Source organism: Lepisosteus platostomus, chromosome 14 (genome assembly GCF_059453375.1).
Source record: "Lepisosteus platostomus isolate fLepPlt1 chromosome 14, fLepPlt1.hap1, whole genome shotgun sequence".
Taxonomy (NCBI): Eukaryota; Metazoa; Chordata; class Actinopteri; order Semionotiformes; family Lepisosteidae; genus Lepisosteus; species Lepisosteus platostomus.
In genome coordinates, this window is record NC_142624.1 from 21,280,752 (window position 1) to 21,294,496 (window position 13,745).

The 13,745-nt window shown below is 38.9% G+C and overlaps 1 protein-coding gene and 1 long non-coding RNA gene across 2 annotated transcripts; both read right to left on the minus strand.

The window, feature by feature from the left end:
- Positions 1 to 486: 486 nt before the first annotated feature.
- Positions 487 to 13,180, minus strand: asb1 (ankyrin repeat and SOCS box containing 1). Its single transcript, XM_088604981.1, has 5 exons — positions 12,936 to 13,180; positions 6,981 to 7,122; positions 6,495 to 6,797; positions 4,798 to 5,183; positions 487 to 1,072 (listed from the first exon to the last, which is right to left on the minus strand). The coding sequence occupies exons 1-5, from the start codon at positions 13,030 to 13,032 to the stop codon at positions 939 to 941; spliced, it is 1,062 nt and encodes a 353-aa protein (XP_088461107.1). The 5' UTR covers positions 13,033 to 13,180; the 3' UTR covers positions 487 to 938.
- LOC148648975 (uncharacterized) lies at positions 8,294 to 10,459 on the minus strand. The gene is made up of 2 exons (XR_015926266.1): positions 10,022 to 10,459; positions 8,294 to 9,243 (listed from the first exon to the last, which is right to left on the minus strand). It is a non-coding gene; the product is annotated as an uncharacterized LOC148648975 (long non-coding RNA).
- Positions 13,181 to 13,745: the final 565 nt, after the last annotated feature.

The following is a 13,745-nucleotide window of genomic DNA, read 5'->3' on the forward strand; positions in this document are numbered from 1 at the left end:
ATTATTACCTAAAAGGAATCCTAAACAAGTATGAAAGACCTATTTATAGCAGTTAATAAAAGCACATCTCAATAGAAACAGGCTTAAGCCTTCTACAGAGGGGTTGGGGGCTATTTCTCTGTCAACAGTCAATTGAGCTTTGCTGGTATTTTTCCACATATAATGTTTATCAGATGTGTACTGTATGTAATATCAATGAGACTTAACTTTTAAGAGTTACACTTTGAATTCCCTTGTTGTGACATTAAAGCTTAGCACTGGATAACAGAACTGCCAGTTGAAGGGAATTTATACAAAGCCCCATTCTTAAACAAGTTTGGCACCTGAAAGAAATCACATTCTGCACTCCCGTTTCCAAAGAAAAGCAAGGATTTCTCCATAGTAGTTACTAACTAAAATGAGTTTATAAAAAACTACCAATTCGTGGGGAAAAAGAGCAAATTAATCAGGTTGAAATCAGGTAGTTTATCATCACAGAAAAACAACTACGATTTTAAAATTTTATTGTCTTGATGGACAACTCAAAGTCAAGTACATTGCAGCAAGATTGGTTTGAAAAGGCAGTGGTGAGCAAGACACAAAAGTTGCACGCAGACATGTTAATATATGTCACCAGAAAATACAGTATGGTAAAAATTGGATAATAACAGCATTGTTACAGTATTTCACACAAAGAAGCGGCTAATCTGAAGCCAACTGAAAGAACCTTTATATGCAGGAACAGTCATTTTCCAAATATGTAAAGCTGCCTGGCCGAGATAAAAACATGATGCTATAACTCAGTCTTTTAGCAAAGTAAAATCACATTTGGCAGAATGGCCTCGTGAACAAAAACAGCACAAAGCATACAGTATGAAAAAGGAGACCTTCTCCAAAGCAGCATTCCCATGAGGCTTGCAGGATACAATACCCACAACAAACACACAGTTAACTGGTCTTCAGCAGTTCTCATGGAGTAAGAAGAGCTTGACCATGTCAGGCACAGGCAGTTCTGGGATGTGAGCGAGCCGGTGTTTGCCAAGTGCTCTTCGAATGGCAATGCGACACAGGTAGGTTAGCATTCTGGGAGTTCCTATGAAGGCAACATTGGAAACCATGATAATTCAGATACTGTGTTTGCATGAGACATGACTGTCTTCTGCCACTCTAACTAAGTTCCATCTCATATAAATGAGTTGTTAGATTAGTTTTATTTCCATTCATAAACCACCAAGGTCATTTTATGTACAGTATATATTCCTGCAAATATGCCAATGACCAGGTGCATTCACAAAACGTATTTTACAAACTAATGAAACTACAAGCCTCAAGTCTTCTTGACAAGAATAATTCAAATGGGAAAAACACTTGAATTATTTTTTAACCAAAACAGGGAAACAGTTGTTTCAAAAAGAGTTTAAAGATTTTATAAACAAACAAAAGATTTTGAAACAATAATTATTGAAGGAATAATTATTTTGTAGGCCATTGATGTATTTTGAGTTTTAATGCTCAATTAACATCCTTCTTTTATGCATTGTAAGCTAATATCTTAAACCAGGAGGATTTTAGACAATGTTTTAAAGTAAAATATGAAAATGTTCATTACAAAAGAAAAAAAAAATTTTAGCAGTTGCCTTAATCTTGTACTCATAAATTTGACATTACATGCATTTCATCTTGAAGGTTTGTGAACCTTCTGGAAATCTTTACAAAACAAAGAAAGGGTAGAGAGGTTTGTCACTGCACAAACCACAATCCTGTGAATACAAGAGACAACCCATTGAAAATAAAACAACCCAATCTATAAAAGCGTAATAAAACAGCAGACACAGAAAAAGATAAGGCAGTAATGGGAAAAAACTCTAAAACCTGCAGAACAACTCTCTGCCTTGAATTGCAGCTTTTGGACAATTCCTTGGCCTACACTTCATCCAAACAATTGGCCATGGAAAACTAAATTTTTGGTTGCTAGCTCTCTATTCCCTTTTAAAAATACGATTGAGTGCTATTCAGCTCTCTCAGTGTCCTTAATAAAAAAGAAACGTGTAGCAGTGCCGTCTGCTACGTTTCATAGTTAATGGGAATAACAACACCTAAGAATTAGATGTGTTTGAGGCTTTTTCTATAGGGACTGCATTTGATAAAAGACACAATACAAATATCCATTCTTATTTGGCACCCAAATAGCACATCAGCATTCTCCATTCTCTATTTTGAGAAATTCTCAATTCTCAAAAATGTCTCAAGCTGTAAAGGCACTTGTTCGGAGTTTAGGTTGAGCCTTATCGCACAGATATCACTGGCTTGACTGTGGGCTATTTCAATAATCACTTGTGAGCTTGGTTCCCTGAACAATGATTCAGAATTGGCTAAGAATTGTTGGGATTGTGCAGGTTTGATTTAAGCACTGTATCCTTGCTTTGACAGGATCAACACCCTGAAAACAAGCAGGTAGGTGGTTGGACAGTGCACAAGAGTTAAGGTGTGTATGTTGTTTTCAACTCACTTCACAACTCTTCTGAGACCTTTCATGTTTTTGTTTGTCTTATTGTTACAAATACATAATTACCATATTCTGAATGGGCCCAAGGAGGTGTTAATCCACACACAAACACTGACACATGGTAGATTTAAGGCCTTCTTACTACAGTATTCTTTCATGTACAGCAGGTACAGTACAGTACATGGTTTTTCATGTTGTAGAGACAGAGAAGAAAACTACCTTACAGAACACAATAAGCTTTGTCCCACAAATGTGCTTTGTTAAATGACTTATAAAACTAATAAGCATTCTATTGTAATTATGTATTCATTTATTAATTGTTAAAATACAAGTTATCGTAGTAATTTATCTACAAAATATTTTTTTTCTAGGCAGTATTTGACAGCATTTTTATGAAATAATGGAAGTAACTGGGAGAAGACATTCAGCTTTCTAGACCTGATCACTCAATTGCTTCTCAGATGTCAGTATGAGCCTTCCCACAGCTCATTAATACTTTCTGCTTTCTAGGCAAAAAAATTAACAGACCATTCTATGACAATCAGCAACACAAATACAATGATCAGTATTAAACAAAATCAAGTGGTAGGTATTTTTGCTTGGGCACTATTTTTGTGCATCATTTAAATTGAGTAAAGTGAGAAAAGCCGACCTTAAACTGAGCTGGGGAATGGACAATTGCTCAAATGTGGGCTCTCAGTAGAGTGCAGTACACACCTTCTTCTTTATCTGCAGCTTTGCATATAGGTGGTGTCAGGCCAGGCCTGCTGTGTGAGACATTCATGAAGTTTCTAAAATGTTCTCAGAGACCCAAAGCTTCTCAGCGAATAAATTCCAAATTCGCGAGCGCATTTACTGTATTTTCATAGGACACATCTGTCTCCCAATTCATCAAAACTTCCTTAAGATTAATGAACCCCAAAACTGTAAATGTACTGTACGTTCTTTATGAATTTTAATGAATTCCGTTTTATGATAGAGAACTGTGCACTACTGTGTTTGCCTTCCGTCATGTTATTACAGTATGTTATTTAGCACATTTGTGTTAATTTCTCCAATATAAGCATTTTTAATATTCGTGTACAGTCCAGGAATGAGTACAGTTCCCTTTAATAATATTAATAATAATAATAAGCTTTATATAGGAACTTCAAAAGCAACTTCTTAAACCGTTTTGCAGGAAAGTAAAAATAAGTTAAAACTGAAAACAGCAACAAAGACAGGAAATTAAATTAGCACACAGAAACAGAAGGGTTTCTAATGTAATGGAAGCTGTAAATGGGCAGACAGACTCTGAGGTATAGCAAAAGAAAGGCCCTGTCACCCACAGAATGTAGACAAGCTTGGGGGACAGACAGGAGACCAGAGTCAGATGAACGAAGGCTTTGAGGTTGGGAGTAGGAGGATAATCATCAGGAAGGTACTGAGGTGCCAAGCCAAGTGGAGACTTTTAGATAAGCATGTGGATTTTGAAGTTGACACTAACCCTGATAGGAAGTCAAAGCTTGAATTTATTTGTTCCATTTACTAAAGCTTGTGGAATCAGAATTATTATTTCGACTGAAAACACAGCACTTCATGATCATTATTTTAACAGGCTGCCTGTTGAGGATTCTCGTAGCTGAATTTGGGACATACAGAAATTTGTTCAGTGTGGATTTAGATACAGTGGTGAGTATGGCACTGCAGTCATCAATTGTAAAGAAGACAAATGTGTTGAGAAGCTTCTCAGCGACACTCAGACAACATAGGATGTACCATAGTCTGCAGATATTTCTGAGATGGAAGAATTATGTTTTTACAATGTTTTGAACACGTGGGTCAAATATTAGGCATGGATCAAATATCAATTAATTTGTATTTTAATTCAAGTATGGATTATGGATATACTGTATTTAGTATGGATGTAGATTTGAGTATCATCAACACAGTAATGATCATTCAGACCATGTGATCTGTGAACAGTTGACCACGTGGGAAAACGTAAAGGCTGAATAGTAGGCGGCCAAGTGTCAAGCCCTAAAGAACACCAGAGTTAACGAGCCCAGCCCCCAAGAGAGACAAAGTGTTGGCATAAAACTCCACAGTCTCAAGACAAGAAAGTAAGATGTCATGGTAAACAATGTCAAAAGCAGCACTGATGTCTAGGCAAATATGGATGGATTGAGAACTGGAATTAGAAGCCATAAGAAGATCATTAGTGACATTAACCAGGGCAGTTTCTGTGCTGTGAAATTACCTTAAACCAGATTGTCAGGGTTCGAAGATGTTAAACTCATAATGCATTGTAAATCACTCAATGAAATACTTACTTTTTGCCTCCTTAAAGAGCTTTAAGGCCTCTGGGTTGACTCGAATTCTGCCCATGGTCTCTGGGTCTGGGTCCTCCCATGGAACCAAGTTCAGGTCAGCTCCATGGTCTATCATCAACCTGACGAAAGCAGGATCACAGCCATGACGCAGCACAGCATCCATAACACAGGAGGCCAGGCCACGACACAAAGAATTTCGGCTCACAGGACCCATGTAGTTGTAGTCCGGGTTTGCTCCAGCCTTTAGCAGCAAGCGGAAGCAGTTGAGATGGTGGTAGGCAGCACTAATGTAGAGGGGGCACACCACAAGGGTGGACAGCCGCCTGGCACTGAATAGTGGATGCCTAGGCCCCAGCTGCTGGTCCACATCCACATCAGCATTGTACCTAGAAAAGAGTGACAGAGCTGCACAGTGCACTCACTGCATGTCATTGATCATGGGACAAGAGACAAGCCCTTTGCCATGGGCCTGCATTAGCATAAGTACAGTAAATACTGTATGGTACTGCTTCCTGACAGTAAAACTGAACAGAAGTCAAAATCTGAGCACCACAACTTTCAGATATCAAATCTATCAGCTCCATAACATTATCTGGAAGGAAAAGGTATTTATCTATAACATTATCTGTATACAAACAATCCTATTATGTATTTTCTGTGACACGTCTGCTGGTTTTATTTTATTAATAAATTACATCCAAAATTTTGAGTGAGGGCTTATAACGAAGAGTCACAGTCACAGAAATAAGCTTGTTGTAGGGCAGGAGAGTGAAATGAAGACTAACACCTACATAACAGATTAGGTTTAAACATTTGTTTTCTGTATACTAAATTAATCTGTGCACAAAACTGGTTAATTCTTCATCACAGTATGGCTATGTCAAACTGATTCTTTTTTCACCCGAATTACCACACTAAAGGAGATAAAAAAAATCTGACATTTTTTCATGTCTCATAACATGGACGTCTTTTCTTGAGTTTTTCTGAACAGACTAGTTAATATTTGATCTTAGATTTTGATCTAAATATCCATACATAATCATACAGGTATGTATTGCTCCTCTGTGTTGTATATTTAATCTCAAGGAGCTGAAGTCTACATTATGTAGGTAAAATTAATCAACATATCGGTAGCTGTATTAATGACTTAATTAATCTTAATTAATCTACACAGCTATAATGACTCAAATGACCTGCGTTTCACCTCCTATATTTTGAAATATTGACAGAATCCCTCCCTTCTGTAGAGGAGACATTCTGAAACATTTTACTACAAGGGGAATTTAAATGTATATATTGAGAACTTTTTAACCTCTACGATTGAGAGATATCTAAAACTATATTGCTTTGCACAAAAACGATTATTAACTGGAGATTTTTATCATGATCATCAGAATGTACAGTAAATCTGTATATTTTGTTAATTCGTTCCTTTTACTATAGCTTGTGGGTTCAGAATTATTATTTTAATGGAAAATACTTCATGATTGTTATTTGAACTTTTCTCATTCACCTCATTCATGTGTAGTCTATGATAATGTGTAGCTAATGTGTAGCACTGATGATAATCACAAGCCATGTTCCCATTAGCACTTGATCACTTTTCTTTGTCAGCTTTTTCTGCCAGATCTACAGTTCCCACAGTGTGGGTTTGCTAGCGGGACATAAACATGAGCGTGGAGAGAAAGCCCCCTTACCGGATGAGCTCTTGCAGAATGTCTACCCTCCCCACTCTGGCAGCATGATACACAGGCGTGCTCCGGTGGTGCCGGCTCCCATTGGGATCAGCACCAGCCTCCAGCAGGATTTTCACACAGTTCAGGTGCCCGTTGACCACAGCCACATAGAGCGCCGTCTGCCCCTTCACGTCTACAAGATCCACCTCTGCCCCTTGCTTGATGAGATAGCTGACACAGTCCCCGTGGCCAGCAGTGGCAGCAATGCGCAGGGGAGTGCAGGGCAGCCAACCACAGCACCACACAGACTTCTCATTGATCCGTCTAAATGGAGAAGGAAAGGACCGACAGTACTCAGGGTTGTCATAACGGTAGCACGCAAGGAACTGTATTTAATCGAGAAATTAAGAAAGACAACAAAGACAACACAGACAACAAAGAAAAACACCAATCCACATCAAGTGCTGTTTGCTATGGAAAAGGAGCCCTTTCCATTGGCTCTCTGACCGTTTGAAGTTCTCCTCTTGCAGAAGGCTCTTGATAGTCTCCAGGTCACCTACATATGCAGCATCGTGTAGGCGCATGTCCTCACACTGCTCCAGCGGCTTGTCGCAGAACTGCTCCTGAAGCCATTCCTTCAGATTCCGGCCTGCAAAGACAACGAAACATAATGTAAGTTACTCCAATGGGAGAACATATCAGCTCTTTATTTCCTGTCTACCAATACCTATATCCTTGAGTTATCTACCCTGGAACCACTGGCATGTTCTTTGCCAGTTACGATCCTTGCCTCATCAAGGATACAAGTTAGTTTTCTCACTTATCCCAATGAAAGTAAGAAATAGAACCGCTGTATGGGATGGATCCGTGAAGTTGCCTCCCTGTAAACAACACAAAGTGCGAAGGATATATTATTTCTCTGTTATGTGATTCACTGTTTCTGAAAATGACAAGAACATAAAACAAGAATTTTACCAAAATAACTTATGGATTATCGGCAGGTTGACTTAGTCTGTCTTTTTGAGAAATTTCATCATAATAGCCACAAAATATTTAATTTTTGCTCTGAATCATCTTGATACAGAGATGGGGTTTAGTGCACTCTCCTTAGTTAATGGATCAGGATGTCATATCATGTCATTTGCCAAACCACTTTATACCCTACGGTGTTGCAGGAAGCCTGGGCCTACCCGGTAAGCAACGAGCGCAAGGCAGGGTACACCGTGGACGGGGTGTCCCCATTTCAAGGCAAGTGCAAGCCAATCATACATGGGGACAATTTGGAGGACAAGGTAAAGGCCGAGGGGGGAAATTTGGCCTGGACACCGGGATAACTCCCTACTTTTTTCGAGAAATGCCCGGAGATCTTTAATGACCACTGAGAGTCAGGACCTCGGTTTAACGTCTCATCTGAAAGACGGTGCCCACTACAGTATAGTGTCTCTGCCACTATACTGGCGCATTAGGACCCACACAGACCACAGGATGGGCGCCCCCTGCTGGTCACAATAACACCACTTCCAGCAGCAAGAAAATCTTCCCAGGAGGTCCCCCATCCAGGTACTGACCAGGCTCAAACCTGCTTAGCTTCAGTGGGAAGCCAGTTGAGAGCTGCAGGGTGATATGGCTCCCCACTGTTGGACCAGGATGTGTTTCAGAGAAAGGAGCACTTGTGGGAATCAGCACTAATAAAAACATTTAAAGCATGGTTTAATGGGGATGTGTTCCCAGAAGCACAGTATGAGAGCTTCATTGACATATCAGTAATGGTGATACTGACATTCATACCACAGAATATAAAGCAAAATGCACACTGTATGAGACAGAAAGGTGTTTATTTTAAGATTATAGTTACAGAAGAAATACATTAAATTTGGCTACACACCAATACATTCTGTGAGAGCTTGCATAGCTTAATCACTGTCTGCCTTCACTCCTCCAATGTGGCCTTTGTAGGAGAAGCTACTTCTGCCAGAATGGACCAAGATGTGAGTCATCCTGGGGAGCTTGATTTTTTTTTCGATGAAGGCATCTAGGGTACTGTATGAGTACTTCTGCTGCTACTGAAGCATCTCCTGATAGCAAATGATGTCAGCAAAACCCATTCCATTTCATTACACTGCTGTGTTCAAACACAGGATCATTCCATGAGAACTGTCCAGTGCCTCTGTTACTGTAGCATTGTTTATAGACAATTGTTTATAGTCAGAACCGGCTGGAGAACTTTCAGCTCGTTTCATCTTCCTTCTCTTCTGCTGCATAGTGCCATCTGATATCCAATTGTTCATCAGTATGTGCCTTTCCACTGGACTGCATCAGCTCCACTACATCATCTTCGCCCTCATCCCCCAGGCATTTCAGATTTGCCAATGTCACGTCGAAGTCATGTCACGGCATCATCATCAAAGTCATGGAAATCATGACATTCCTCAGGCAAGACCTTGTCCTAAACTCCACTGATGCAGCTGCTGGTGACATTCCGATGTTCTTGATGGCCTTCTTGATGTTGAATGTCTTCCAGAAGTCACAGATGGATTTCCCTTCTCCCTCAATCTTCTCCATGAACTGCATGAAGATCTGCCTCAGCAAGTAGACCCTGAAGATGGCTAAGAAACCCTGCTCCATCTACTGTAGAAGGGAGGTGGTGCTAGGTGGAAGGAAGACTACTTTCACTCATACTGCAGCGCAAAGGCTATATACGTTTTCTGGGAGTTATCCACCAATGGCACAGCTTTGGGTTCCAAGCCCTTTTCCTCACAATGATGCTTGACTGCAGAACAAAAATTAGCATTACTAACAACACTAACTTACATTGTTGAAAGATACCAACAATAACCCATTCCTTCTTACTTATGCTTTCCACAAAACAGAGAAATGCTACTTGCTGTAGAACAGAGTGCTGACATCACAGGGTATGTCGCAGTGATCGGCTTTGGTCGAACATCTGGTGAAGCTTGTCATTTGTTTCCAAAAATTGCAGTGTCATCCACATTCAAAACACAGAAGGCTAGTTGTCGTTTTCTTTGATTGCCTTAGAGAGACATAGTAAAAATGACTTGTAGCTTCAAAATTAGAAACATTTAAAATTATTTCAGAATCCTTTTCATAATATGCGATACTGGTGACTAAAGTAGGAACATTATCTTCACAATTGTTATGATTGTGGATACAGCCTTAGCTATGGTCAGTATCAGTCTGGTGCTTACTGATGTTTAGACACCTTAACACTTCCTTTTTCTTGCCTAGGAAAATACTGTTGTATGTGAATAATGGACAATTATGGGTAAATGTCCATTATGGTTGATTAAATTATGGCCAAGACAAAGTGCACTATGGTAAATTATTGTTAATAAAAGCAGCATTAAAGTATGTGTTTATGAAACCTCTATTCCCGAATTTGTGATTCTTATTTTCAATTATTCACTCTGTATTATGAAATAATTTTCGCTTGTATATTTTATTTTTATTATAATTATTGTCATTTATTATCATCACTGCAATCTACTATACAATAAAACCTCTGTATTTGCAAGGATACGGTACTGTACCTTGAAATTTCCAGTAGTATTGATTCACAAATGCAGGACTTAATACTTCATGGGGAAGATAGGATAGGGTTCTGCCTGCTTGTGAAACAAATGTTTCCACTGTAATTTTTTTTGCTATTACAGTTCACTTAATTGGAAAACTCTCAGTATTTATTGCTGGTAAATATTCTTCATGAAAAAGAGTACAGTAAACTTAAAACAAAACAGTGTTTTCTCCCTATAACTCAAGTGATTTCATGTGCAACAAATAGATTATTGTTAAGGTATCATATCATACTCTCTACTAGAGTTCTCTTTTCATTTTTAGTACAATCTATTACTTTAGTACTTTTTAAAGTATTTTATTACATATTATTATTATTGCAGCACTACTATACTGTAATACGTTTTATTACACAAAGTAAAAACAAAAAAGTAAGTACATTAGTATTTACCACTGTACTTACCATAAAATGAAGATGTCTTGCATACAGTGGCTGGGCATAAAAGTGGGTTTGTTGGCTGCTATTGGATGGAGGTGGGCAGTGTGAATAGAGAGACATCTGTAGTCTGACTCCCTTTCCACTCACTTTCCTCCTACTCCATTATCCTACTCTTTCTTTTCGTTTTCCTCTTCCATTTTTTATGAGGAAAGTTGTAGAGCATTGGGGTTCATATCTGGTTATGTCAGAGCTTACATATAGTTGGGGTTCTGATCTCTAAGGTTTAAAGAAGCTTGTCATCATGGTCTGCTCACCTACTCTCCTGATATCATTCAGATGCATGCCGATAAGGAGCAACCAAATTCTCCACTCCTCTTTTAAACTTGGTGCTTCTTTCCACAACTGGATCACTGACTACAAACTTGTTAATAGTTCTGCAACCTTAGCAGCAGTAAATGTGCTCATCATCACTATTATCAAATTGTGTCGCACTAGGCAGCTGTTTGAACTCTTCATTCGTCTGTTCCTTTGATTTTACATGGATAACATTTTCTTTCATGTCATCAAATCCTTCTCCTCCAGTCTCTTCAGAAAGAAGAAGGATGGATTTTACAACCCCATTTATCTTGGGAAAGCCTTCAAAGTTAGTCACTGCTGCATCCCACAGATTTTTTTCAGCAATTATTTATCATCTTGACAAACCTCCGTCAATGATGGATCAGCTGCAAGGGTTTCATTGGCAGCCTTATACACATTTCATATATAACTTTTAAAAGTTTTCGCGATGCCTTGATCTAGTGGTTGCATCAGTGATATTGCGTTGGCAAGCATAAACAGAAACTCAATGTTAGGGTGTGCATGCTCTAACGGGCCTTTACAATTCAAGAGTACCTTTAAGGCAAGGTTATTTGATTGCAGATATTTCTCCACTTCAGGAACAAAGCAATTATTTAACCAATCCCAGAATATTTGCGTCGACATACACACATTCTTAACAAACCAGCAATGAATGGGCATCCGTTTCTTATTTTTTCCTTTAAGCACTCAACCTTTCAAACCTTGTTTTGAATCTTTGTTGCCACCCTATAGCAGCGAAGAAAGGCTTGGGGATATCGACACCTTCTATTACATGCTCATTAAGGCACAGAGTTTGCTGCCTCAGAGTCATGCTGTCCACCACAGTTTTTCTATCATTCACCATCTCTTCATCCACAAATTCAGTCTCTCTTCCATCTTCTCAATGTAGACATCACGAACCACTGCTCTTACTTTTGCACTTTGAAGTGCTGATTCCCTAACACAAGTGCGAATTTCAGTTTCCTTCTTTCGGATATAGCGAACAGTGGTCTTGGCGATACCATACTCACGGGCCACAGCACTTGCTGACATACCACGCGTCAACTCTATTTTTTCTGTAAGCTTTGTAACAACTTTCTTTCTCTTGCTTACACATTCATCAACATTAGACTTGCACTTGGGAGCCACTGCAATAACCGATAGGGGGTTACTGAATGTAAAAACCATCAGTTAATAATGACACTGATTACAGATACAGCTGTCGACGTACAAGAAGACAACTTCAGTAAGAACAGAGACTGAGGCAGGTCGGGTGAAGTAAATCCACAGGATGATGTGCAAGTGGGTGCCCTTAATTCATTACATTCCAACTGGGCAGTTACTGTAGCAAAAAGGAGATTCTGGTCCGCAAATGATATAGATCACTAATGATCTTGTGCAATAATTTTTTAACTCACGAAAAGTGAGGTTTTACTGTATACTGTATGTTTTACCAATTTAATTTTAAATCCTAATGTTACCAGTTAAATTTGACATATTTGTGCTTTGTCTTGTTGATAAATTTGAACCTAGTGTTTTATGTATTGAAAAAATGTTTCATCCATCCATATTCATGTAAAAAATATCAATACAGTACCCTTTCAAAGCAAAGTTTTTTTATAATATAAAAGGAATCAAGCTATTACCGAATACTGTACTTACTGAAATGTCATAGAAAAAGACTGATGCAACTTGAACACTGAATGAAACAAGAAAGCAGGTCCACTTATCCTCCCTGGTACACAAAAATAAGCTGATACGTTTTAGATTGGACTAAAAGTGGGTAGCGTAAACCGATATTGCTATTTTAGCCTGAGTTGTGGCATAGACTGTATACAGAATATCTAAAAGAGAGTGCATATGCATGAAGTACTGTATAACGGACTTAAAATTTCATAAAGGTGTTGTATGAGAAGTATAATAAAAAAAACTAATTTATAATTGTATTATTCCTTTTTACAGTTGAATGAGCACAACGTTGAACTAGCTAAATCACACCTGTACCCTAAGTGACTCTGGCGCACACTCGGGTGAGGTCAGAAACGCTGAAGATATGTTTTGTACGCGATTAACCGTCAATCATCTTTTGGCGTAATTACTGCATCTAAATGCTGCAGGAGCCCAATAACGACGTCATAAAACGTCTTTTACAGTACCTGCATTTGTGCTGCTTGCCAGATCAAGAGCTGTAGGACAGGGAATGCCAATAACAGGCAGCTCGGTGTCCCTATCTAGGTCTCCGCCTTCCGCCATTTCCACGGTGCGCCTACACCTTATTTTTGTCTCTGCATTTCTTAAATGCTGTATCTGACACTTTTAACCGACTTGGCAAAACGCTTTATTTTTGATACATGCGTTTCTACTTGCAGCTCGCCTTCAGACTCAACCTGGAAGTTCAGTGTGTTTAGTCCCTCCTTTCTCCGTTTATATTGGAGTGCAACAGCAGCAGCTTCCTGCTTCTTGACCCCCCAGTTTAAGGTGGAATTGCAAGACAGAAGCAAGTGCTGCATTAGCGCGTTTTCTTTTTCTAACGGACGGCTGCTGAATCGACAAGTTGGCTGTAGACATACTGTAAGTAAGGTTTGTTGTTAAAACGATCACTGTGGAGAAAACATTTAGGAATCAGTTTTAGTAGTAGGTGCTTTAGGAATTTACATACTACTGCCGTAAAAAAGACGTCATTCTTACTTTCTGATAAACATATACAGTACTATAGCTTGAACTAAATATGGTCCTGGCACCTTCCCTGTCTTACAAAACTGTTATAATACCTGATCACTGGGCACGCGTTATAATCGCTGAAAATAAAGACTACCTTTTGTTTTTGGATCCTTTCCAATACCATCTTCTAAAATCTAATTTTATCTAGTCTTGCCCCCGTTATTGTACATATTATAAATCTGTCACTCACCTCCAGTTTAGTTCCAGACTGTTTCAAAACTGCTGTGATTATTTCTATGCTTAAA

Excerpts from the sequence above, each read along its gene's own strand:
- asb1 (XM_088604981.1), bottom strand. The coding sequence starts at position 13,032 with ATGGCGGAAGGCGGAGACCTAGATAGGGACACCGAGCTGCCTGTTATT. Across the intron at positions 6,798-6,980 it reads CAAGAGGAGAACTTCAAACG|ACGGATCAATGAGAAGTCTG; the intron begins GTCAGAGAGCCA and ends TTCTCCATTTAG. Across the intron at positions 1,073-4,797 it reads GCTCTTTAAGGAGGCAAAAA|GAACTCCCAGAATGCTAACC; the intron begins GTAAGTATTTCA and ends TTGCCTTCATAG.